At 51.1% G+C, this 24,506-nt stretch overlaps 1 protein-coding gene and 1 long non-coding RNA gene across 2 annotated transcripts; one reads left to right on the top strand and one right to left on the bottom strand.

Annotated features, from left to right (window-relative positions):
* Nucleotides 1–676: 676 nt before the first annotated feature.
* Nucleotides 677–14,004, bottom strand: AMER3 (APC membrane recruitment protein 3). The gene is made up of 2 exons (XM_050751821.1): nucleotides 13,766–14,004; nucleotides 677–7,551 (listed from the first exon to the last, which is right to left on the bottom strand). The coding sequence occupies exon 2, from the start codon at nucleotides 7,530–7,532 to the stop codon at nucleotides 4,947–4,949; it is 2,586 nt and encodes an 861-aa protein (XP_050607778.1). The 5' UTR covers nucleotides 7,533–7,551; nucleotides 13,766–14,004; the 3' UTR covers nucleotides 677–4,946.
* A 17-nt stretch (nucleotides 14,005–14,021) lies between these two features.
* On the top strand, nucleotides 14,022–20,114 carry LOC126932737 (uncharacterized). Its single transcript, XR_007718303.1, has 2 exons — nucleotides 14,022–14,967; nucleotides 19,447–20,114. It is a non-coding gene; the product is annotated as an uncharacterized LOC126932737 (long non-coding RNA).
* The last annotated feature ends 4,392 nt before the right edge of the window (nucleotides 20,115–24,506 follow it).

Here is a 24,506-nt window from a genome sequence, read left to right as displayed (position 1 = left end):
AGCAGCTGTCATTCTGTTTTGTAGAATGGAGGCTACCACATTCACGAATCACAAATAAAAGCCAGTTAGATCTGTAATGAAATTTGTTGCAATTTTGTCTTTTGCCAGAGTGGGTTAATTTTGTAACAACAGAGGGCTGAGGGAGGAAGGATGGCGATTCCACTTCCACTGTTTCCCTGCTGAGCCTTCTGAGTTTTGTAGCCCGTGTATTTATTCCCATTCCAGAAAATAAAATAGGAAACCAGGAAAGACATGAAGCATCCTGGGATGTAGTCTGCAGTCTCTCCTGACCTGCGCTGGCCTTCGCCACTTCTCCTTTCCAGCGCCTCCCGCCCGTCCTCCCTGTCCTCCTCCCTCTCTCCCTCCTGGCCCTACCCAGTGTTCCCAGCTTCCCAGCACAATATGGTGGTTGGAAGCTCCAGTGCACAGTCCCCTGGGCAAACCCCTTTTCCACAGCCTGTGGGGCTCTGGGACCCTGGGTGAACAGCTGTGAGCTTAGGACAACTGGACCGACTTCAGGATTTTATTTCACGTGGGGAAACCTGCGGTCACCTCTACAGCCATGTGTGGACGAGAGGGCTGGAAATGACCAGAGAGGTCTGAATATGCCCAGCCAGCCTCTTCCGCCCCAGCATTGGGCTAGGCACGTGTCCCGGGAGCTGGGCTTGAGGTTCCCTTCTTTTTTTTTTTTTGAGACCGAGTCTCCCCCTGTCACCCAGGCTGGAGTGCAGTGGCGCAATCTTGGCTCACTGCAAGCTCCGCTTCCCGTGTTCACGTCATTCTCCTGCCTCAGCCTCCTGAGTAGCTGAGACTACAGGTGCCCACCACCATGCCCAGCTAATTTTTTGTATTTTTTTAGTAGAGACAGAGTTTCACCGTGTTAGCCAGGATGGTCTCAATCTCCGGACCTCATGATCCGCCTGCCTCGGCCTCCCAAAGTGCTGGGATTACAGGCGTGAGCCACCGCGCTTGGCCTGAAGTTCCCTTCTTTATCCACAGTGGGTCATCCTGAGGCCTGCCGGGAAAGACAGGCTGAGGGCGGGCTGCAGAGAGAGAGAGATCACCCTGAGGGAGCTCACACCGCCCCCTCCATCTTCCAGCAGGGTGCCTAGCAGGCCGCTCCTGGGACCCCAGCCCCAGATGCTGAATTTGAATCTGAGGTTCTGGGGTTGTCTGTAGTGCACCCAAGTGGAGAACCGAGGCCAGCAGGTCCTCCTAGGGGGCATGGCCCTGCCGCCGGGTCAATGTAGACCGCGCCTCCACATGGCCCGGGGTTTGGACACGCTTTGCCCTTCTCTGGATCCCAGGCCCTCCTGACCACTCCCTAACCCCCTGGATTCCTGCCCTTCCCAGCCTGTTGGGCCTGGCTGGGCTCTCCATCACCACGAGTCCCTGCATCACAGCATTGCACAAGGGAGTGCTCTGTCTCTGCCAGGGGGAGGTGGCTGGCACTCAGGTCAGAGTCACCCTCCAGACACAAGGTTCATGGTCAACAAGAAATCAGAAACGCACACACAACCTTTTGACACTTCATTCTTTCAACAAGGATTTACTCCCTCAGGGGCAGCACAAAGCCCCGGGCTGGGGTTGAGTCAGGGCAGCCTCCCGCTGGGGGCTCAGCCTGCCAGAGGAGCACTTGTGGCTGGCACCCAAGGGTGCTCTGACATCTGCAGCCTGAAAGCAGGAAGGGCTGAGGGCTCTGAGTGGGGACTTCCCTGCAGGAGCTCAGTGAGAGGTTCTGGAGCCTGAGGAAGAGCAGGGTCTTTGGAGCTGGGAGGGGACAAAACCCATCACCTCACACACTAACTGTGGGCAAGTCACAGCAGCACCCTGTGCCTCCGTGTCCAGGTCTGAAAAACGGGGCTGACAACTGCACTGCGGTTGATGCAAGGATTAGGTAGGCAGATCTGGGCCCCTGGCCTGGCTCGGTGATGCTGCTGTGGTCCTGTGTATGAGTCTCGGGACGAGGGCTCAGATGTGGCTCCACAGGGGCTCCAGGTCTGGATGGGCCTGGTCAGAAGTTGCTGCACACTTTGGAACCTGTGACGTGCAGCCTGTGCCCCGTTCGCTGCAGGCCTCAGGGAGCCCTGTGAGAGAGGGCCACCAGAGACCAAGCGTCAGGCAGTCAGGAGAGGCACGGATCAGCGTCCCCTGGTGGGAGGGCCACCCTCAGCTGCAGATCCCGTGCTGCTGCCTTCTTGAGCCAGGGCAGCACAACGCATGCTCCTCTTGGTGGGAGCCCTGCATGAGATGGGATTTCCCTAGCAGTTTGCCTGCGACCTGACTGACCCCTTTTCTTGTGCTGGTCTTTCCTCCAGAAACCCATTTCACGGCTGCCTGTGGAGCCCCATCCTGGCATCTTGCTGAGATGTGCTGGTTGAGGTAGAAGCTAATCCTGGAGAATGTGGATGGCCCATCTGTCCCTGCACCTGCTGGCCTGACACTGGGCCAGGACGGACACCTGTCCCTCCTACAGACATCAGCCACCTTCGCCCTTCATGGTTCTGAATGTTGGGGTGCTGCATGTATGTTGTGACATTTTGGGGAGTGAGGCCCACATCCCCATTCGAAGTTTTCCTGAAGGGGAATGGCAATCTGACAGCGTGGAGGGGGTGGAGTCAAAAGGCTTTTTACTTGCAGGCAGAGCTGAGGAGAATCCATTGGCTTCTTCCCAAAGAGCATTTGGCCATCCATGGCTCTAGTTAGAGAGTGCAAGTGGAGGGAAATCATTGTTTGTAGGGGATGACTCGTGACAATCCAGCACTGCCCATCAACAAGGGTAGGAGGGTCCAGCCAGCCCTGGCAGGGCTGCACAGGGATGCATGATGCTGGCTGGCTCACGCCTGTAATCCAGCACTTTGGGAAGCTGAGACACATGGATCGTTTTAGCTGAGGAATTTGAGAGCAGCCTGGCCAACATGGTGAAAACCCGTCTCTACAAAAAAAATAGAAAAATTAGCCGGGCATGGTGGCACACGCCTATAGTCCCAGCTACTTGGGAGGCTGAGATGGGAGGATTGCTTGAGCCCAGGAGGTAGAGGCTGCAGTGAGCCAAGGCCGTGCCACTGCACTCCCATTCCCACCTGGGCGACAAAGTGAGACCCTGTCTCAAAAAAAGAAAGAAAAAACAAAAAAAAGCAGCAGATGCTGGTGCCATACCTGTACACCCTGCAGAATCATAAGCCAAATAAACTTCTTTATAAATGACCTGGTCACAGTTATCCTTTATAGCAACACAAAACAGGGTAATACAGTGTTCCTGAGGAGCGCCCTTCAGGCCCTCAGCAGGTTGTAGCCACCCATCCTGGGGCAGCAAGTAGGCCAGACTGGGGCCAGACTGAGGCTGGTTCAGTGGGCCCTCCTAAGGTCGGCTCCCCCATCTCTCTCCCATCCTGAGCCTCGCAGTCCTCACACAAGTGTGGATCATTATTCTGAAAGATACAATCCCAAGCACTGGTCCCCAACATTGAAATAGTGAAAGACACAAATCTCTAAAGTTTCAAATCCCTGACATCTAAAGTCTTGAAAATCACAATCCCGGGATAGCGGCATCATGTTGGGTGGAGCTACGACCTTGCTTAGGGCTTTATTTGGAGACTGAGAATGGTTGAAGGGGATGCAGATGGATGCCAGGTTGACAAGGGGTGGACCTGCGGACTTCTTTTGGGTGTGGACTCGACTGGGTTAAGGGATACCTAGAGGTCGTTATTTTGGGCATGGCTGTGAGGTGTTTTCAGAGATGAGTATGTGAGTCTGAGGGGCCTAGATGGGGAAGATCCACCCTCAATGTTGGTGGGCAGCATTCGATCTGCTGAGGCCCAGAGGGAACAAATACAGAAGGCGAACTGGTCTCTCTCAGAGCCGGGACAGCCTTTTCTTCCACTGCCTTGACATCAGAGCTCCAGGCTCGCTGGCCTTTGGACTCTGGGACTTACACCCGTGGCCCTCCTGGGTCCTGAGGCTTTCGTCCTGAGCCACCCTGCCGGCATCCCAGGTTGACTGTGTGTGTAAGCGTTGTGCCTGTGTGTAAAAACATCAAAACTTCCTCCATAAATGAAGAGATGTAATTTTTGTACATCTGTGTTTGTGAGAGATGAAAGTTCTTGCCATCTCCGCTCTTTGGGCAACTGCGTGTGTGGTGGTGACGCATCGTAGACTGACTTCATCAAAAGACGGGTTGCTGGTCATGACGTGACTGCAGATATCAAGCCGGGTGCACGCAATTACCAAGCATAGTGACGTGCATGTATACATTTCCCATTTTGACTTGTTTATGAATATAGTTTGTCTGCTAATAACTCACACCTGTGTAACTGTCATTAGTATTTACCTGAGTGTTTATGCTTGCAAAAATATGTATTATTGCCTATTTTATTGTGTAAAGTGGCTAATGATGTGTTCTGTTGTTTTTCTGTTTCTCAAATCCTTTTAAAATGTAAATATCTTTTAAAAAATTAAAAAAAAAATTCCCAGAATTATATTTCCAGGATTTAGATATTTTGGGATTGTGATTTTTGGATTTTAGAGTAATTTTAATATTTTGGATTCTCAACGCTTGGGACTATGGCATTTGGGACTGTGTCTTTCGGGATTCCCACACAATCCCCAGGCAGACTCATTGGCTCTCTGCTTCCCATGTACAAGGTGCAGCTCTTTTTTCCCATCGGTTTCAAGCCCCGCCCCTCCCCAGCCCCCTGCATGAGGAGCGGCGAGGCAGCCGCAGCTTCACGCTCTCTTTGGTGGTGGGGCGGCGGGCTGCCTGAGCTGGTGGGTTCAGGCAAGGATGCCTCCCCATGAACATGCTACCCTCCGCATGCCTGAGTCCTGCCACCCCCTCCCCCCAACACAGTCCCCACATCAGGGACAAAAGATAGAGACTTGAGTCCTAGGCTCTCCTGAAAGCGGTCACGAAGACACATGCAGCTCCTGGTGCCTGTGAGCCTGTCCTACAGATGGGGCTCCGCCACGGCTGGCCTGGAGGCCCCCACTTCTGGCTGGCCACAGAGGAGGCCCTCACGGGCCAGGAGGCTGCAGCGGCATTCTGGGGCACTTGCAGAGACCCCCCCTTCCCGCTGGCGGTTCAAAGTGAGGCCCAGGCTTTCTGGATGGTGGCCCTGGGGACTCCACTGGGCAGCAGGGGCTGATGGGGGCTCAGAGTCCAGCTTTCTGCTGTATGCCACCTGCTCCACAGCCGCCATGCTGAGCTGCAAGGCCGGGTCCTCCACAGAGGCCCAGGCCTGGACACCCAGCCCGGGGGGCTCCACCCTGAGCCAGCTCAGGTCCTGGACATGATCTCGACACCTCTGGTCCGGTGTGCTGGCCGAGTAGGGTAGGCCATGGACAGTGGTCATGCTGGGGGAGCCGCTGGACTGTTTCTGCTCCAGAATGTCGGGGCCCCTGGCCCGGCGCTGCCCAAAGAGCCCACTGCCCACGTCTTGCCTTGGAGGCCATGCGGCCGGGGGCTGGTCGTTTGAGCTGATCTTCAGGGCTGCCGCACGGGCCACACAGCCTGCCAGCATGGGCTCTGCATCTAGAGTGCCAGCCCCGTGACCTGGCCTCCAGGGGCCTCGGAAACACCCCAGGACGCCTGGTGGCCCAGGCTCCTTCTGGGAGCAGGGCCAGGCAGAAGGGATTGGGGCCTTGTTTTCACTGGAAGTATCTGTTGTCGAAGTGGCTGCAGACTCCACAGAGGAAAACAAGTCTTCAGAGTGACCTTGTGTCCCTTCCTCTCGAGAGGCATCCCTGGACAGTGTGCCAGTCCCCTGTGTGGCCACCCCGAGGGCCTTGCTCTCTCCAGCAAGCAGGTCTGTGGTGCCCGTGTGTGCCCACAGCTCCTGCCTGCTGGGTGCTGAGCAAACTGTTGCCCCGCCTGCATCTGAGGCCAGGCCCTCCCTGCCCCCCAACTTCTCTGTGGGTGCCCTGGGGGCTCCCTGGGAACCAGATGGAGCTGCAGGCTGCCCAGGGGTGGGTGGGGCACGGGGCGTGGGGCCTCGACGCAGCCAGCTGACGATGCCCATGGTGATGGCGAGCTCAGTGTCACACAGCTTCAGCAGGCACTCCTTGCCCTTCCAGGAGCTCTGTAGGAAGCCCTGGCTGAGCAGGTCGGGGCCTGGTGCTGGGGCCAAGTTCTCCTCAGCCCCCACTCGGAAGCTGCACATGGACAGTGGCGTCCCCAGGGCCGGCCCTGACAGACTCTCAGACACGCACAGGTCATCATCTGGGCTGGGGCCAACAGGACCCTCACTGGGGTCATGGAAGAGCTCGTAGAGGGCGTCCCCACTGTAGCTGTCCCGTGGGAAGGTGGCGGCGGGAGTGCCTGGGCTCTCAGCTTCCTTCTTGTCCTCCTCAAGTCCTGGCGAGAAGGAATCATAGTAGCCCTCGTCACTCGTGGACACGGATTCGGGCTGCTCACTCTTGGGGGTGCCTGTGTCGATGGAGCTGGCTTTGGAGCCGCTGCGAGGGTCCCTGCAGGGGCAGAGGGGCAGTTCAGCGAGCCCAGCTGTGTCCAGCCGGGATTGGTCCCTGTCTGTGCCCTGGGGGCCCGAAAGCCATGGGCCTAGCAGGGCACGCTGCTGCTGCCGCACTGAGCGATTCACACTGTCCCAGAACCTGGTGAAGTCAGAGGCTTCGTTCTGCGCGGGCGAGGCCAGCTGCTCCACACTGCCTTGGAGGGGGCCCCTGGGAACCTTGCTCTCCAGGCCCTGAGCTGCCTGGGTTGGGCTCTCCAGGCCCTCATTCAGCTCCAGGGATGGCACCGAGCTATCATCCGCAAAGACCTCCCCACAACCCGTGAGCGAGTCAAAGCTCTGCAGTGAGGCCACGTCCTCACACAGGGCCCTGCATAGACCAAAGGATGCATCGGCTAGGAGCTCGCTGTCTGACAGGTCCTGGCACAGGCTGTCCAGCCCCAGCCCCTCACCTGGGGGGAGGAAGGCTTTGCTTTGCCGGCCCCCAGGGTCTGATGGGTCCCCTGGGGAGGGCAGACCTTTCCCCTCAGCCGCCAGTGAGGCCAGTTCCTCAGTCTTGTTTCTGCGAATGTGGAATAGGTTCCGAAAGCACTTCTTGGGCCTTTTCAGGGAAATCCTCTTCCTGGGGATGCTCTTGGCCACAGCCGGCACGAAGGGCATCTGGGGCACAAAGTGGCGGTAGTCGATCATGTGCCGGCTGCCCGGGGAGCCCGGGAAGCTTGCACTGCCCACCAACTGCCCTGTGGCAGCCATGGCCCTGCCTGCTCCAGACACGCTGTCATGAGTCTTGCTCTTTCGCACCGGTTTGAAGGTGGCTCCGCAGAGGGCTGCGGGTCCCCCTTTGGGGTCTGGCTGTGCCCCTCTGTTGGGGCATCTGTCGTATTCTTGGGCACTGGGGCTGGCTTGGGGGTCCTTCTCACTGTGGGGCCTCTGCTGCCCTCCTGGCAGGACTGACCAGGGGCCTGCCCCCTCCCTGGCTGGCGCCACGGCCGCTGGGTCCAGGGGTTTCTCATGGGAAACCTGCAGGCTGGACTTGATGAAGGTCTTTCCTCTCTTCAGCTCCATGCTGCCAGCGCCCCGGCGGCTGTGGAGGAAAGCAGGAGGCACTCAGTATCACAGACTCTGGAAGACCCTGCCTACCCCTCTCACACAGCTCACTCTCTGCAGGGGCCTCCTTGCAGGTGGGGGAGCAAGAGGGCAGCAGCCCTGCCACGCCCACTCACTGCTCTTGCCTTTGTAGACAATGGCACACAGTAGGAGCCAAATGAGAGCTGCCTGGGGCCTGGTGATTGCTGCACCCATGAGTGTTTGACTCTCCCAATCCCCCTTTTAGCTCATTTGGCCCATTCAGACTCCCGTGTTCTGTGCAGAGTGCCCGGTATTCTACACACAGCTCCTTAGTGTACTTGCAGCCTGTCCTTAGGAGTGTGTGTCATGGCCCTTCTGAGTAGATGGGTGGAGGATCCAATTAGAGCAGTTGCCTCCTTCATCAGGCAGCTAAAGGGACACCCACGCCTGCCTGCCTCCTGGGCTGAAGGCAGCTGGCCCTCAGCTGGGGCTGTGGGGGCGTGCACAATGCAAACTCCAGGATTGTGTGCCTGTGGGGGGCGGGGTGGACAAGACTCCATCTACAGAGGCCATCAGGCAAGACACAGCCCAGCACCTCACGGTGCATGCAGAGCATGGACAGAGAGGAACCAGAGCATCGTGGTGGGAGGTGAGCATGGGACACAGGGTGGGCAGGCAGGGCTGCAAAGGTAGGCAGCCACCACCTTTTGTGCACACATCACTGAGGCATACTGACACCTGCAGTGCCATCCAGAGAAGGTTTCTGATGCCCGGTCTGTGTTCAGTGGGAAAGGGTCCTGGGATCCGCCCTGGTCATGGAGGTGGACAGGTGGCAGCAGTGCTTGCCAACTGACTGTTCTGGCCCAGCTAGGGCATCCGGCCTTACCCTGAAATCAGTGGGGAGCTACAGCCATCTTCCGATGGGCGAGTGGAAGCAGGGACTTTAATGAAGTTGGCGGTCTAGGGCCACGCATCTGACCTCTGAGTGGAGGACAGAAAAAACGAGTTATGAGCAGAGAGTACTTGCCAGAGGACTGAGGATGGGGAGCAAGGCAGATGGAGGCTGCAGGGGTAACGTAGTAGGGTCTTCCAAAGGGAAGAACGCCAGGGTTCAGCGACAGCAGGGAGAGAGAAGCAGGCAGGGACAGTGCTGGCCAGCTGGAGGAGGGAAATGAGAGGAGGAGGAGGGAGCTGAGCCAAGGTGAAAGAAGAGCTAGGGTTTAGTTTTAAACATGCTGCCTTGGGGTGTGTTATGGAGACTTTCAGTACCCAGGAAGGGAGGGCAGACTGAGCCCCTCCCCTCTGTTCCCCTCACCATGTCCTCATGGCCCTGGACTCAGCCTGCTCCTTTCACCCAAAACACCCCTGTCTGCCAGGGTCTCCACCTGTCTTGGTAATGAGTGGCCTGACAGTCAGTCCTGGCCAGGGAGAAACTGTGGCTGGCTCCTTCGCCTCTCCATAAGGACTACCCAGAGGCAGCCCTGCACTGATCCCCCAGCTCCTGGCTGTGAGGAAGCCTGCAGCAGGCATGAACATGACCTGGGGCTCCGTCAGCCTGTGTGTCTTTCACACCCCACCCCAAATAAGCCTTGCAGCTACCTGCCAGAGACCCTGAAATGCTTCTTCATGAGGACCCAGAGGGGCGAGGGGCTGCCTCATAGCCCAGTGGGCACGTTGAGGCCAAGAAGATGGGAAGGGGTGGAAGAGCTGGCACTGTAGGGGCTGGCAGGGTCAAGCCGACCAGCCTCCACCCGCTCCCACCTGAGGGAAGTGCTTCCTCCCCTTGGAGGAGCACCTCAGACTTTTGGTTGGAGGATGAGAAGCAGCAGGCACCATGCCAGGAGAGCCACAGAACCTGGGCTGGGCTGTGGCTGCAGCTCAGCTGTTGCTGGTGGCACCCTGGGCAGAGGGAGAGTGCCCTGAGCAGCCACACTGGCTTTTCGGCCTCAGGCCAGATGGTGCATGCCTCAGCCTTACCCACCCTGCACCTGCAGACTTTCCACTCGGCACAATCCTTTGCAGCCGTGATAAGGCCTCCCCGGCTCTGCCAGGCTTTGCTGCACACAGCACAGGGCTTACTCTCCAAGCTGTGGCTCAGATGGCCCTGGCTGGAGTCTTGGTTCCACCCACCTAACCAGATGGACAGCTTGGCCCATCACCGTATGAGGGGCAAACGATTGTAACCCCCGTTTTACAAAGGATAAATTCAGATTCAGAGAAGTCAATGAACTGACCCACGTCACACAGGTGTTAAGTGACGGAGTTGGGATCTGAACCCAGGTCTATCTGATTCCGAACCTGACAGTCTATAAACCAACAGCTCAGACACTTTTGTGGGAAATCTAAAAGTAGAATAATAAATGTGTTTTCATGAAAAATATTGTAAAACACAATGAAAGTGAAAATTAAAAGCAAGAAGGGTAGCTCACACAAATTTAGAAAAATTATAATTGAAGGTGATAATAATTCCTATGGCAGGAAATTTTGGAAATATTCATGATGAGATCTCTATTTCCCTTAGTCTTTTCTATGTTTTGGAAAAAATCTTGATTGACATTCTATTGGAAATAACTTCAGCCAGGCACAGCAAGGATTATTTCACTGTGTGCAGAATTTTGCAACTGCAAGAACACAAATGTTTTATCTGATGTAGATGTCTATAAATAAAACTACCAGTTTCTCAGCTCTCATAACAGTCAACTGATTTAAAATCATGAACAGTTGGAAATTTCACTCCACTCTGAACTTGAAAAATGATCCTTTAAAATAGCTGTCATTGCTATAGATGGCCGGACTCAGTGACACTAACAATGCCAAGCCCATCTTCTGAGTTGATTGAGCACTTTACATAGAGACAGGACAATAACACAGGACACAGAATGATGAGCCAGAGGCGCAGCAATACTGGAGCATCCCATGAACTCTAGTCTGTGTTCGGTCCAGTCCAAATCCGTATTAAAATATTTTATCGGAACCTGTCTCTTTGGAAATGTGTGACCTATGATGGGGGTGGGAACTCCCTGGGTGGTTGGAGGGCCCACTGCTTGGCTGGAGGCAGGCTGAGAAGTCAACTCCTGTGACAGTTCTCTGGGGCAGAGTGGGATTTATGTGGACAGCCAGATGCTGGCCTTGTCACTGCCTGAGGGCAGAGGCCAAATGTGCCCAGGTTCTCAGTTGCAAAAATACACACTGTTTTGTAACCCTGTGGCTAAAGACCCGTCAGTGGAACCCCAGCAAGAAACATGACAGGTCCACCCCACAAGTGCCATATCCCTCCCCCAAGGAGGGCTCAGACCTGTCCCTACCCTCTGGGTGCCTTCTTGTCTGCGGGGCTCAGCAACCACCAACTATTCATTCTGGTGCTTGGTCTCACTCCCCAATGAGCTTGAAAATTCTTTTAAGTTCCGGGACTCCAGCTATAGCAGGCGGTGAGCTATTACTTAATTAAATGCACTGTTTTATATTTGAGACATCTGAGTCAAATGTTTACACCTAAGTTCCCTAAACAGGATGCAGACTCTGAGACTTTAATTCTGTGATACAGTTTATGTGAATCATTTTCTTTTAGTTTCTTTGTCTTTTTCTTTCTTTCTTTCTTTTTTTTCTTTGAGACAGAGTCTTGCTCTGTCGCCCAGTCTGGAGTGCAGTGGCGGATCTCGGCTCACTACAACCTCCACCTCCCGGGTTCAAGTGATTCTCCTGCCTCAGCCTCCCGAGTAGTAGGGACTACAGGTGTGTGCCACCACGCCCAGCTAATTTTTTTATTATGTGTATCATTTTCTCTTTTATTATTTATTCCTATTTTTTTATTTTTGAGATGGAGTCTTGCTCTGTCTCCAGGTTGGAGTGCAGTGGCATGATCTCAGCTCACTGCAACCTCTGCCTTCTGGGTTCAAGCGATTCCCCTGCTTCAGCCTCCTGAATAGCTGGGACTACAGGAGCGTACCACCAAGCCCATCTAATTGTTTTTTAATTTTAGTAGAGATGGGGTTTCATCATTTTGACCAGGATGGTCTTGATCTCCTGACTTCATGATCCTCCCGCCTCGGCCTCCCAAAGTGCTGGGATTACAGGTGTAAGCCACCACTCCCGGCCTATGTGCATCGTTTTCTAAGACAGGTTTCAGTGACACCAGGGCCCTGGGCTGAGTCTTTCATCTCTAAGATGAACTTGCAAGTTCCATGGGAACAGAGACCACACAATGTATTTACTTAAGTAATTCTGTTACAGGGATGTGATATTTAAACCAAACCCTAAAAGAAGAGGACAGCCAGGCAAAAGACATTGGACGCATATTCCAGGCAGACAGAACACGCTTCAGAAAGATCCCGAGGCGCAAGAGAAGGAGAATACTTAAGGATCTGAAAGCAGCTCCAGTGGCCAGAGCGGCTCAAGTGGCCAGAGCAGCAAGCCAGAGGGATGAGGCCTGGAGATGGGCTGTGCACACCACACCTGACCTGAGGTCTCAGTGAGGGCCGTGCTTCTATCTGCAAGCCACGGTGAGCCAGCCTTCCAGGGCAAGTGACAGGGGCCAATTCTCACTTTCAAAGATGCAGGTGAAAATGGACAGTGGAGATACAGAGGCGAGTTAGGAGCCCAAGCAGGGTTTAGGGGAGAGAAGGTGGTGGCAGAAACTCCTGTATCTGTGCACCTCCCATCACAGTGCTTTACACGGCACACACAGACATGAATTTATTGCAAATTGGGCAAACGAAGTTATTATACTGGTTGCTTTTCTACATGACGAACTCAGGCTTAGCTGCCCAGCTTTTCCTTTTTACTTTGAGAAGGTAATTCTGTGCCTGTCTTTCCTTTCTTAACATGGAAGTGTCTGGGTGTTTGCTTTCATGGAGCAAAATAAAAACCCTGGAGGAATACACATGCCACAGAAACGCCTTGAGACATAAAACGTTTGGCTAATAGTTTTGGTATTTTCTACGCCTTCCCTGGTATGTAGGAAAGTCGCAGCAGTGAGATACAAAGGAGTGTATGGTGATAAAAAAGCGCAGGCCCAGGAACCTCTGGAAACTGGGCTGGAGGTAGAGCTATGGGGCAACAGCGTTCTCAGTAGTAGTCTGCCTTGTCATGGGAGGGCTGGAGTGAGGGCCACTGTGGGGAGGGAAAGCGACCGTGCTCTGGGGAGGGGGGGTGGGGGGTGGGAATGGAGAATAAAGCAGAAATAGAATCTGCTGTGAGAGCACCACCAAGCCACCCAACCCCCACGTTGGGGAGACAAAGGGCCCACCTCCTCAGAGGGCGCCTCTGGACTGCCCAGGGGCAAGGAGATGGGCCTCACAGCCCTATTGGCTCTCCCTAGCTCCTGCATCCGCGGGCGGACGGTTTCTCCGTTTCCCTAGCCCGGACCTAAAGGGTCACCGCCCCCAGGCCCCTGACTGCGCCGGGCACCACTGGGTGGAGGGTGTCGACCCTGCTTCCTGCACTCAGCCCGTCCATCGCGCCAGAGAACGCACCAAATTCCCCAATCCTCGCCCTCCCCCCAGGGTCCACATCCGCGGGGCAGGACCGACGCAGCCTCTCGGGGCCTTGGCGACTTACCGCAGGGGGCCGGCGGTGCAGCAGGGCGCGGCCGCCACAGGGTCGGGCACCGCGTCGGAGCGCGAGCCGCGCTCAGCACCACGGTCAGCTCCCGGCGCCGCGCGCTGAGGCCTGGAGGGGGAGGCCCGGCGCCCGCACCCACCCACCGCCGCTCCAGGGGCCCCGCGGGGTCGGGCAGGCGAGGGTTAAGCCTCTGGAGGCCGGCGGGAGGGGCGGGCCGGGGAGGGCGTCGGCGCTGGCGCGCAGGGGTGGTGAGGGCTGCTCCGCCAGGCTGTAGCCTCCTGCGCCGCGCTCGGGCAGGCTTTGTCTGTGCGTATCGCCCGGTCTCTGTTTCTCGGTGTCTCTGCCTCCCACCCGGCTGCGGCTGTGCCTCCCTCAGGCGCAGTCGTCTCCCCTCGCCCCCGTGCGCAGGGCGCCCCCGCCGCTGTCCCCGCTCCCGGGCGCGCACAGGTGTGGGAGCCCCTCCCCCTCAACCCAGCGCGCCAGCGCAGCCGACCGCACCGCTCGCGGAAGGGCTCGGCCACCCGGAGCCTCGTCACGAGTCCTACCCAGGATTCGGAGCGGGCCTGCAAGAAGGGGCAGGCCAGGCTGGGGCTGCAAGGCAGGGTCTTCCCGTGGAGAAGGGAGCTATTATTAATGAGAACGAAAGAGGCACTTGCCCTACAGGTACTCACTGTGTGGGGTCTGCTGGTGCTGGGCCCTGCCGCAGTCTTGGGGGAGGAGCAGAAATGCTGTGGGGACCCTCTCTCCGCAGGTCTGAGGACGAGGGGTCTGCACGCGTGGTTCAGTGCCTGGGGCTGGGGTGGATTAAGTAACTCTAGGAAGGCTCAGGCTGCAGTGCCGGGAGTGTGGGGCGGGGGTGTGTGCGGGGGGCGGGGCGGGAGCGCACAGCCGGTGCTGGGGAGGGGCTGATGCCAGCAGGAGGTTCGCGGCCGTGGTGTGCCCAGGCGGAGCAGGACGAGAGGACGCAGGACTCCCGGGTCCACGCTGAGGCTGAGGTTGAAAGGAGGGCAGAGGTCAGGTGGATGACGGAGGCCAGGCCTTTCCCTGAGCTTGGTGGGCTCCCTCCCAGTCACCTTGTCCGAGAACCCAGGACACAGAGTCCCCTGGCTTTGGATTGGTTTGGTTTGTCATTCCCCTTGACATCGTCTTGCCCCAGAGCCAAGAGGCCCCTTCATCCTCCAGCCAGGACCTTCCCCACCCTTGGGTGACCTACCTTCTTGCATTTTTTAGATTCGAGCCCTCTTTCTACGCAGCGACTAACAGCGTGACCCCAGAGGCCCCCTCGCCCATGTTGTTGGTAGTCCTGACCCTTTTTTGGCAGATCCTGGCTGTGGGAGTTTCCTCTTTCTCTTAGGTAGGACACAAGGCGGTTTCTGCCTCATTGCCACCTACACCCAAAGTCAGGGGTAGGACTCCCCCAGACCCCACTGTCCTCCTCTTGTTAAAATTAGTAAGCATTAGCCCCCTTATTACGCTTTCCCCTTTTGCATTTAAGGATCTTTTTATGTTTCTTATAAAATCATGTTTTGTTTTTTTTTTAGATGGAGTTTCGCTCTTGTCATCCAGGCTGGAGTGCAATGGCGAGATCTTGGCTCACCACGACCTCTGCCTCCCGGATTCAAGTGATTCTCCTGCCTCAGCCTCCCAAGTAGCTGGGACTACAGGCGTGCATCACCACGCCCGGCTAATTTTTGTTTTTTGTTTTTTTTCGGTAGAGACAGGGTTTCACCATCTTGGCCAGGCTGCTCTTGAACTCCTGACCTCATGATCCACCCGCCTGGGCCTCCCAAAGTGCTGGGATTACAGGCGTGAGCCACCGTGCCTGGCCAAAATCATGTAATTTTGAGGATAATTACAGATTCAGCTTCTTCCAGTGAGTGATAGTTGCTCATATTCGATGCTTATGTGGTCATCGTTCGGCTAGTGCAAACCGTTCCAACTCTTCTACTTTGTCATTTCAGAGAGTTTTCAAACACCCCTAACTTTTGGGTAACATGAAAATATATATTTTAAATTTTTTATTTCTCCAAGATGTAGGATCAGGTCTTCCCCAAGGACCCCTGGAAAAATCTTTTACACTAGGCTACCCAGTTCAGATACCACTGAATGATTTTTCTTAAATATTATTCTAATGTGAACTTACATTTTATTTTTACAATACATTGACTTAGATTTCTTATCTGTGTTTTTGAGCAGTGGCTGTAAACCTTTTCTTTCCTGGAACTAGCTTCCTGGTCACTTGATTGTCCCCAGGGTCTCAGACCTTCTGGCCACACCACCCCTTGCTTTCTTGGCAGGCCAAAGAGTTTTCTATGGGCACAAATGAACTGGCCGTCCACTGTGCCAGTCAGGTCAGCTGCATTTGTGGGGTACCATCAGACCTACTGCTTTGAGCCGTTTCTTTTTCTTTTAAAATTTTCAATATTTAAAAACTTTTCTTTCTTTCATATTTTCTAAACAGTGAACAGTTGGTTTTTCTTTTTAAAAAAATTTTTTTATTTTATTTTTTGAGATGGAGTTTCGCTCTTCTTGCCCAGGCTGGAGTTCAATGCTGTGATCTTGGCTCGCTTCAACCTCTGCCTCCCGGGTTCAAGCGATTCTCCTGCCTCAGCCTCCCAAGTTGCTGGGATTACAGGCATGCACCACCACGCCCGGCTAATTTTGTATTTTTAGTAGAGACGGGGTTTCTCCATGTTGGTCAGGCTGGCCTCAAACTCCCAGTGTCAGGTGATCCACCCTCCTCAGCCTCCCAAAGTGCTGGGATTACAGGCTCGAGCCACCACGCCCGGCTGGTTTCTTTTTCTTTTTTGTGGTAAAATATACATAATATGAAATTTACCATTTACCCCTTTTTAAGTGTACAGTTCAGTGACATTTACACTCACATTGTTGTGCAAGCATAGCACAGTCTATTGCCAAAACACGTTCCTGACCCCAACAGAAATTCTGTGCCCATTAAGCACTAAAACTCCTCATTCTCCTCTCCCCCTAGCTGCTGGGAACCACTATTCTAGTTTCTCTGATTGTGACCACTCTAGGTACCTCACAGAAGTGGAATCATATGTGTCTGTCTTTCTGTGGCTTATTTCACTTAGCATAATGTTTTCAGGGTGCATCCATGTTGTAGCATGAGTCAGAATAGCCTTCCTTTTTAAGAGTGGATATTATTCCATTGTGTGTGGAGACCACATTTTGTTTATCCGTTCATCTGTCAATGGACCCTTTGGGTTGCTCCACCTTTGGCTATTGTAAATAATGCTATTATAAACAGCAATGTACAAATATCTGTTTAGGTTCCTGCTTTTGGTTCTTTGGAATATAAACCATGGAAGTGCTGTGTTGGAGTCATATGGTTTCTATGTTTTTAATTGTTTGAGGAACTATCATACTGTTCTCCACTGTGTACAATTTTACATCCCACCAGCAATGCAGAGCATTTTTCCATATCCTTGCCAACATGTTATTTTCTGAGTGTTTTGGTTCGTTTATAAATAGTAGTCATCCATTAGGATGCCTGTGAAGTAGTATATTATTCTGGTTTTGATTTGTATTTTCCTAATGATTAATGATACTGAGCATCTTTTCATATGCTTATTGGCCATTTGTATATATTCTTTGGAGAAGTATCTATTCAAGTCCTTTCTCCATTTTTAATTAGATTGTTTGTCTTTATTGTTGAGTTCTAGGAGTTGTTTATATATCCTGGATGTTAATCCCCTACCCAATAGATGATTTGCAAATATTTTCTTTCATTCTGTGGATTGCCTTGTCACTCTTGATGAGTGGCTTTCATTAATTTTGATAAAGTCCAGGTTATCTATTTTTTTGTATTATTTCTTGAACTTTTGGTGCCATATCAAAGAAATCATTGCAAAATCCAATGTCACAAAGATTTTCTAGGTTTTCTTCTAAAAGCTTCATACTTTTAGCTCTTCGATCAATTTTTAGTTAATTTTTGTTTATGGCATAAGGTAAGAGTCCAATTTCATTTTTTGATATGACTATTCAGTTTTCCCATCATAATTTGTTGAGATTTCCCATCATAATTTGTTGAGATTTCCCATCATAATTTGTTGAGAAGACTGTCCTTTCTCCATTGAATGGATTTGGCATCCATATTGAAAATCATTTGACTAAATATCTGAGGGTTTGTTTCTGCGCTCTCTATCCTATTTTATCTGTCTGTCTGTCTGTCTTTGTACCATACTGTTTGGATTACTGTAGCTTTGTCCCTATTTTTGTAAGCATTCAAACCCTTTTATTTATTTATTTATTTATTTATTTATTTATTTATTTATTTATTATTTATTATTTTTTTTTTAGAAGGAGTCTCGCTCTGTCGCCCAGGCTGGAGTACAGTGGCGCAATCTCGGCTCACTGCAAGCGCCGCCTCCTGGGTTTACGCCATTCTCCTGCCTCGGCCTCCCGAGTAGCTGGGACTACAGGTGCTCGCCACCTTGCCCAGCTAGTTTTTTGTATTTTTTAGTAGAGAGGGGGTTTCACTGTGTTAGCCAGGATGGTCTCGATCTCCTGACCTCGTGATCCACCCGTCTCGGCCTCCCAAAGTGCTGGGATTACAGGCTTGAGCCACCACGCCCGGCCCAAACCCTTTTATTTTAAAATTTTATGTCGAGGCTCTCTGGCTTAGTTATATTTCTTGTTTTTATCACCCTTATTAACAACTATGCCCTTAAACACTGGGAAAAAAATAATGAAATACAGTTTATTTGGCACAATCTTATTTAACCTATGAAAGTGCTTAGGGGCCAGGCGAGGTGACTCACACCTGTAATCCCAGCACTTTGGGAGGCAGAGGCGGGTGGATCACCTGAGGTCAGGAGTTAGAGTCCAGCCTGACCAATGTGATGAAACCCCGTCTCTACTAAAAATACAAAACGTACCCTGGTGTGGTGGCATGCACCTGTAATTCCAGCTACTCAGGAGGCTGAGACAGGAGAATTGCTTGAACCTGGGAGGTGGAGGTTGCAGCGAGCCGAGATCACGCCATTGCACTCCAGCCTGGTCAATAAGAGCAAACCTCCGTCTTAAAAAAGAAAAAAGAAAAAAGAAAAAAGGCTTGGGTTAGCAAAATGGTAGAGTCTGAAACTGGTTGAACCTGGGGGTGGTCTACTTCAAAAGGGGGAGGGGGAGGGGCCTGAAAGAGCCCCTGGCCGACGAACGTAGCGTAGATTCCCAACCCCACCCACACTTGGCATCCACAAGCAAAAACAGTTTTCTGGAACCAAGAGAACTCACACAAACTCCTGCCTCTCCCTAATCCCTCCATTAAAGCATTTGACTCTGTTGGCCCATTTTTCCAGGATTTTATCATATTCTGTATTTCTCTCATGTCATCCCTCTGTTTATCCATCCATCCATTCATGCATTCATCCACATCCAACAAGTATTTATTTGGTGACTATGACATCCCAGGCACTGTACTTGGCATTGGGAATAAATCAGATGAAAAGCTCTGCCTTCAAGGGGCTTAGATTTTGATCGAGGGAGATAGGCAATAAAATAAATGTATAGTAAGTTGGTTATAAACAAGATGGTTGGTTAGTTATGGAGAAAAATAAAGTGGCTAAGAGGCTGGGAAACCATTAGACATACAAAAACCTTGAGGATGCTTATAATGGCATTGCTTATAATGCAGTCTAAAACAGAGTATAGTTTTCTGGCCCCCAAACTGGTAATGGTTAAATAAATTTTGGTTACATCCATATAGTGGAGAATTATGCAGTCATTGAAAATATGTTGGACATCATATTTTATAACCTGGGAAATGAAATGATACTCATGAAACGTTTCTAAATAAATGGCAGCATAGAAAAAATACATATAATCTGGTTTTAATTCTGTAAAATAAATATATTTAACAAAACGACTTGAAAATATATACTAAAATATTTAAAAGATCGTATTCGGGTGGTGGAATTATGAGCAGCCTTGTGATTGTTTTCTAAGTTTTTATAAACCAACATGATTAATAAAAAAAAAAACTAAAAACACACATACAATACACACACACACACACACACACACAGAATCATGTGCTATATAATGGCGTTTTGGTCAACGACAGAATTAGTCCCATAAGATTATAATGGAGCTGAAAAATTCCTGATGGCTAGGAGGTAATAATATACCCTCTCTCTTCCCAAAAGCGCAAGTGCCTTCACATACATTAACTTCCTTCTAGCCCTTCCTGATGTCTTCCACGTAGTTTTTACCTATGATTTTAGTTACAACTTGCTTTTCCCTACTCGCATCATTGCTGTAATAATTGTCACAATCATTGTCATCTGCTTCTGCTTTGGGTCGAGTGACTGCTCTTCTTTCTTCCCAACAGTGTTGTGTGCATAGTGGATGTGCAGCCAGCATTGGCTCGTGTGTGAAGAAGCATACGCTCCTGGAAAGTCTGCAGCGTGTCCATGCACATCATCTCACTGGGCCCCTGCAGTCCACTGAAAGAAGAGGCAGACGTCTGCCCCAACTGCCCTGAGCCTTGCTGGCTGAGCAGATCCCTCATGTCCTTGGTTAAACTCTCACCCCGCATGACTGTTTTCCTCAGAAGAAGTCACTAGTGGGGACCCCTCTTCCTGGGGTTGCTATGCAGGGAATGGGCTGGATATGTACAGACCTGGCCACCATGCCTTTGGGGGCTGGTGTCACGGCCAGGCCATGACTCTAAAGAATGAGGTGGGCCGGGCTGGGCACAGTGGCTCATGCCTGTAATTCCAGCACTTTGGGAAGCTGAGGCAGGTGGATCACCAGGTCAGGAGATCGAGACCATCCTGGCTAACAAGGTGAAACCCCATCTGTACTAAAAATACAAAAAAATTAGCCAGGCATGGTGGCAGGCGCCTGTAGCCCCAGCTACTCGGGAGACTGAGGCAGGAGAATGGCGTGAACCCGGGAGGCGGAGCTTGTGGTGAGCCAAGATCGCACCACTGCACTCCAGCCTGGGATACAGAGCGAGACTCTGTCTCCAAAAAAAAAGAAAAAAAAAAAAAAGAATGAGGTGGGCCGGATGCGGTGGCTCATGCCTGTAATCCCAGCACTTTGGGAGGCCAAGGCGGGTGGATTGCTTGAGGCCAGGAATTGGAGACCAGCCTGGCCAACATGCTGAAACCCTGTCTCTACTAAAAATACAAAAAATTAGCTGGGTGTGGTGGCACGTGCCTGTAGCCCCAGCTACTGGGGAGGCTGAGGCAGAACTGCTTGACTCCGAAGGGCAGAGGTTGCAATGAGCCGAGATCGTGCCACTGCACTCCAGCCTGGGCAACAAGAGCAATACTTTGTCAAAAAAAAAAAAAAGAAAAAAAAAAGAATGAGGTGGAAGGAGGGCTTCCTTAGGAAAAATGGCCTGCTGAGAGGGTGAGGGGTGCAGAAGGCTGCTGTGCTGGAGCCTGTCCTGTTTGGGTTCCCCCAGAAGCTGGCCCTGATGATGTGGGTGCTTACTAGTTTGGGATGTGATGTCAGGAAGCGCTGGCAGTGAGTGGGGCTGAGGCAGCGGATGGGGACACTATCAGGCCATTTGCTCCTGTCGGGGGCTGGCCCTCCGTCTCCCTGTGAGGCTCCAAGAAGCTATCTAGAGCATTCCTGAGTTATCCACACCTGGAGAAAGGAAGGTGGGCCATATATTTAACATTCATCATGGGCCAAGGGCTGTAGGCGTCACGCACTCCTGGCCTATCCTGGGAATGAACTGAGGATGCTCCAATGCCCAGAAAAAGGTCTTAGCAGAGATAACTAACAACGTGAAAGGTCACCGGGTGATTTGCTCATCTTCTGAACGATACATACCTGTCATCGGTTATTTGTTGATCTTTTGTAAATAGTCAATCTTTTCTTTCTGTTGCTTCCAACTTCCCTGGTAACATGTCTATTGCAGATTTCTTTTTATGTATCCCTTTTTAGGGCCAACTGCTTCCTGGATCTGAGGCTTACCACCTTCAAATAATTGTAGAATATTCTCAGGCTTTATCTCTTCAAATTTTGCTTTTTCTTCATTTCCCTATTATTCCTTCTTGGAATCTAGTTATATTAAATCTTCTCAATCTCCTTTCCATGACTCCCCCTCTTCAAAACATATTTTTAAATCTTTTTGATTTATTATTTGGTTGGGTTATGCATAATTTCTTTAGATATATCTTATATTTCCTCAGTTTTTTTGTGGCAGCTTTTTTGCTGTCCATTGAGTTTTTAATTTCAATTACTATATAATGCATTTTTAAAAGTGTTGTTCATGTATCCGTTCCCCTGTTAATTTTTATAGTGTCTCATTAATTGTTCATATTTCTAAGTCTCTCTTTTATTTCTTTAAGCCCTTTAAACTTATTTCACATTCTGTGTCTGATCCGAAGTCTGGGTCTGATTCTGCTTTTTCTCTTGGTTCTCTGTTGTATTATTTCTTTGTGAGTTTTGACATTTTTTTTCACAGTGAGCTGACCAATTACCTTGAACTTTATCTGTGGGAATTTCTTGAAGCTTTAGTTGGGATTGACTGACTTCCTTCATTGGAATTCATTTCCTCTAGTTTTCTAGGAGCTCTACCCATCTGGCATCACTTTTTAAATTTAAAATTTATCTGCTTGGCACAGGGGCTCACGCCTATAATCCCAGCACTTTGGGAGGCCGAGACAGGAGGATCACCTGAGGTCAGGAGTTTGAGACCAGCCTGGTCAACATGGTGAAACCCCATCTCTACTAAAGTTACGGAAAATAGCTGGGCCTGGTGGTGCGTGCCTGTAATCCCAGCTACTCAGGAGGCTAGGGCAGGAAAATCGCTTGAGCCCGGGAGGCAGAGGTTGCGGTGAGCTGAGATCGCGCCATTTCACTCCAGCCTGGGCAACAAGAGCAAAACTCCGTCTCAAAAAAAAACAAAAATCAAATTTTACAAGCGAGGGTTTTTTCTGCTTTGAGGTGCAAATCCACACAGTGACTGACTGACGCTCACAAAGTCTCGGCTGAGTTTCTCCACCAGCCACGGTTCAACACAGGAAGGCTCTTTTGCGGACTCAGGGCTTACTTCCTGTTTCACACTTAGGTTCTGCTAAGGTTTGAATGTTTGTGCTCCCTCTCAAATTCCTCTTGAAATGTAATCTCCAGGCCGGGCGCGGTGGCGGCGCCTGTAATCCCAGCACTTTGGGAGGCCGAGGCGGGCAGATCACAAGGTCAGGAGACCGAGACCATCCTGGCTGACATGGTGAAATCCCGTCTCTACTAAATATACAAAAAAAAAAAAAAAAAAAAAAATAGCCGGCGAGGTGGCGGGCGCCTGTGGTCCCAGCTACTCGGGAGGCTGAGGCAGGAGAATGGCGTGAACCTGGGAGGCGGAGCTTGCAGTGAGCCGAGATCACACAACTGCACTCCAGCCTGGGAGACTCAGCGAGACTCCATCTCAAAAAAAGAAAGAAATATAATCTCCAGCGCAGTCGTATGGAGAGGTGGGGCCCTGGGGAGATGATTAGGTCATGAGGCTCCTTCACTGTGGGTGGGAAGACGGCCTTTATCAAGGAGGCCTCCCACAGCATGTGACCCCCTTTGTCATTCTGTCCTTTTGGCTGTGTCAGGACATAGCATTTGTCCTCTCTGGAGGACACAGAGAGACTGGGTCCTCACTAGACATCATACCTGCTGGTGCCCTAATTTTAGACTTCTGAGCCTCCAGAACTGTGAGAAATAAATATTACATATACCTTGCCCAGGCTGTGGCGTGTTGCTCTAGCAGCAAGAATGATCCGAGACAGTCTTCCAGCTCTATGCCAATGCCTCCTCCCAGACTCCTCACCCTGGGACCCTGTGTCCCCTCTCTAAGTCCCTCTCAGTGATTAGACCTTGAGGTTTTGCAGATGCCCTTAGGGCAAAACTGATACTGACTTTCCAGGAATCCATGTTTCTCTTAATTTTGAGTCTTGATCAATGACTTATTTACGATGCATTTGCAATATTAAATCTTGCTATGTAAACTATTTTCAAAAGGAGGGTGGCTTAAAGTGTTTGCTACCATTTCTCAGAGGCAGGGGGATGCACACTCGCTTTTCCCAGAACCTCTTTCCTCGCTCACAGTCAGCTCTCAGGAGCAGCACTGCACGTCAGGCTGAACAGAAATGAGCTCCGGATACCACATCCAGTGCTGTGTCCGGCTGTGATCACTTCCTTTTGTCAGGGTTATTTTAAAATTTTAGTTTAGGCTCAGCTGAACCATAGGAATCCAAGGGACCATTCTATGGTCCAGCAGATCTTTAAGATTAAGGATGAGCAGACTCCCTTCAGTCAGGCCAGAAAACAAAACAACCACAACCTCAATCTTTTTATGCATGTGTAGAGGTATCTATCTTGGGTCACTAGGGAAACACAAATTAAAAACATGTGAGGGGCCGGGTGTGGTAGCTCATGCCTGTAATCCTAGCACTTTGGGAGGCTGAGGCGGGTGGATCGCCTGAGGTCAGGAGTTCGAGACCAGCCTAGCCAACATGGTGAAACCCTGTCTCTACTAAAAATACAAAAATTAGCCAGGCATGGTGGCGGGTGCCTGTAATCCTAGCTACTTGGGAGGCTGAGGCAAGAGACTCGCTTGAACCTGGGGGGCAGAGGTTGCAGTGAGCCGAGATCATGCCACTGCACTCCAGCCTGGGCAAAAAGAGCGAAACTCCATCTCAAAAACAAACAAACAAACAAACAAACAAAACGTGTGAGTTAGGTATTGCTACACACGCTAATACATACCTCAACATACCTACGAAAAAGACCGAGGTTTTTATTGCCATTTGGTTTTTGGCCTGGCTGCCTAAGGGTTTCTTTCAAGTACAATAACTATCCATTCAATTTCCATAATATTCTCTTTAATTATTCTAAAACCTGTGTTTATTTTCACTTCTTCTTGCTCATTTTTCTTTCAGTGTTCTCCTCCAGTGCTCTGTGAAATCATATTGGAGCCTGAGGCAAAAGGAAAAAATCGATTCTGTCTTTATTTAAAATTTTGATATTTTGTTCATTATGCATTAATTTTGATTTTAAGAATATTGCATTAAAGCAAAGGTGTCCAATCTTTTGGCTTCCCTGGGCCACACTGGAAGAAGAATTGTCTTGGACCACACATAAAACATACTGAACATCAGTACATCATGCTATATAGCCCGCCTCCTGTTCATGCAGGAACTGTACATCATGCTGCCTGTACAGCCTGCAGAACTGTGAGCCAATTAAGCCTCCTTTCTTTATAATTTACCTAGTCTTGGTATTTCCTTATAGCAGTTTGAAAACGAACTAGTACAGTTGTAATGATAGCTGATAAGCTAAAGAAAAAATCAGAAAAAATCTCATAATGTTTTAAGAAAGTTTACGAATTTGTGTTGGACTGCATTCAAAGCCGTTCTGGGCCGTAGGTCAGACAAGATTGCATTA

Source organism: Macaca thibetana, chromosome 12, assembly GCF_024542745.1.
Source record: "Macaca thibetana thibetana isolate TM-01 chromosome 12, ASM2454274v1, whole genome shotgun sequence".
NCBI classification, from domain to species: domain Eukaryota; kingdom Metazoa; phylum Chordata; class Mammalia; order Primates; family Cercopithecidae; genus Macaca; species Macaca thibetana.
Note: the sequence above shows the minus strand (reverse complement) of the source record. Positions and strands in the feature narration are given on the sequence as shown.

Bases quoted from the DNA above. Each gene is read 5' to 3' on its own strand.
- AMER3 (XM_050751821.1), bottom strand. From the start codon at position 7,532: ATGGAGCTGAAGAGAGGAAAGACCTTCATCAAGTCCAGCCTGCAGGTT.